Below are 345 nucleotides of genomic sequence, written 5' to 3'. Positions count from 1 at the left end.
AGAGAGGCAGCCACAGCCCACCTGCAGCATGAGATCCCTGGCCTCGCTCTCCGGCAGGGGTCCTCTCTCCGTCACGTAATCGTAGAGGTCCTTGCATGGGTCCGGACGCTCAAGGATCAGCAGGAAGGAGTCGTCCCTCTCGAGCCAGTCCAGGAGCCTCACCACCTGGGGGATGTGTGCCACGCGGAGGAGCAGTGCCACCTCCATTGGCACTCTTTGGCCATTCACCTGCGGGAGACGAGAGAAAGGAGGTTGTTATGGTCCGTAAGGCGAAAAAGTGTGGTGTGAATATTATGCTCATTGTAATGGTGAGGCTGTAAATATTGAGGATAAGGAGGGAAGAAA

General features: G+C 56.2%; 1 protein-coding gene across 1 annotated transcript in view; it reads right to left on the bottom strand.

Annotated features, from left to right (window-relative positions):
* Positions 1–345, bottom strand: part of LOC119590696 (serine/threonine-protein kinase pim-3-like) — a gene marked incomplete at its 3' end in the record, with an annotated part of 22884 nt that overhangs the window by 10876 nt on the left and 11663 nt on the right. The window contains 1 exon segment of the mRNA XM_037939381.1: positions 22–228. Within this exon segment, the coding sequence (XP_037795309.1) occupies positions 22–228 (207 nt within the window).

Source organism: Penaeus monodon, chromosome 27 (genome assembly GCF_015228065.2).
Source record: "Penaeus monodon isolate SGIC_2016 chromosome 27, NSTDA_Pmon_1, whole genome shotgun sequence".
Taxonomy (NCBI): domain Eukaryota; kingdom Metazoa; phylum Arthropoda; class Malacostraca; order Decapoda; family Penaeidae; genus Penaeus; species Penaeus monodon.
Note: the sequence above shows the minus strand (reverse complement) of the source record. Positions and strands in the feature narration are given on the sequence as shown.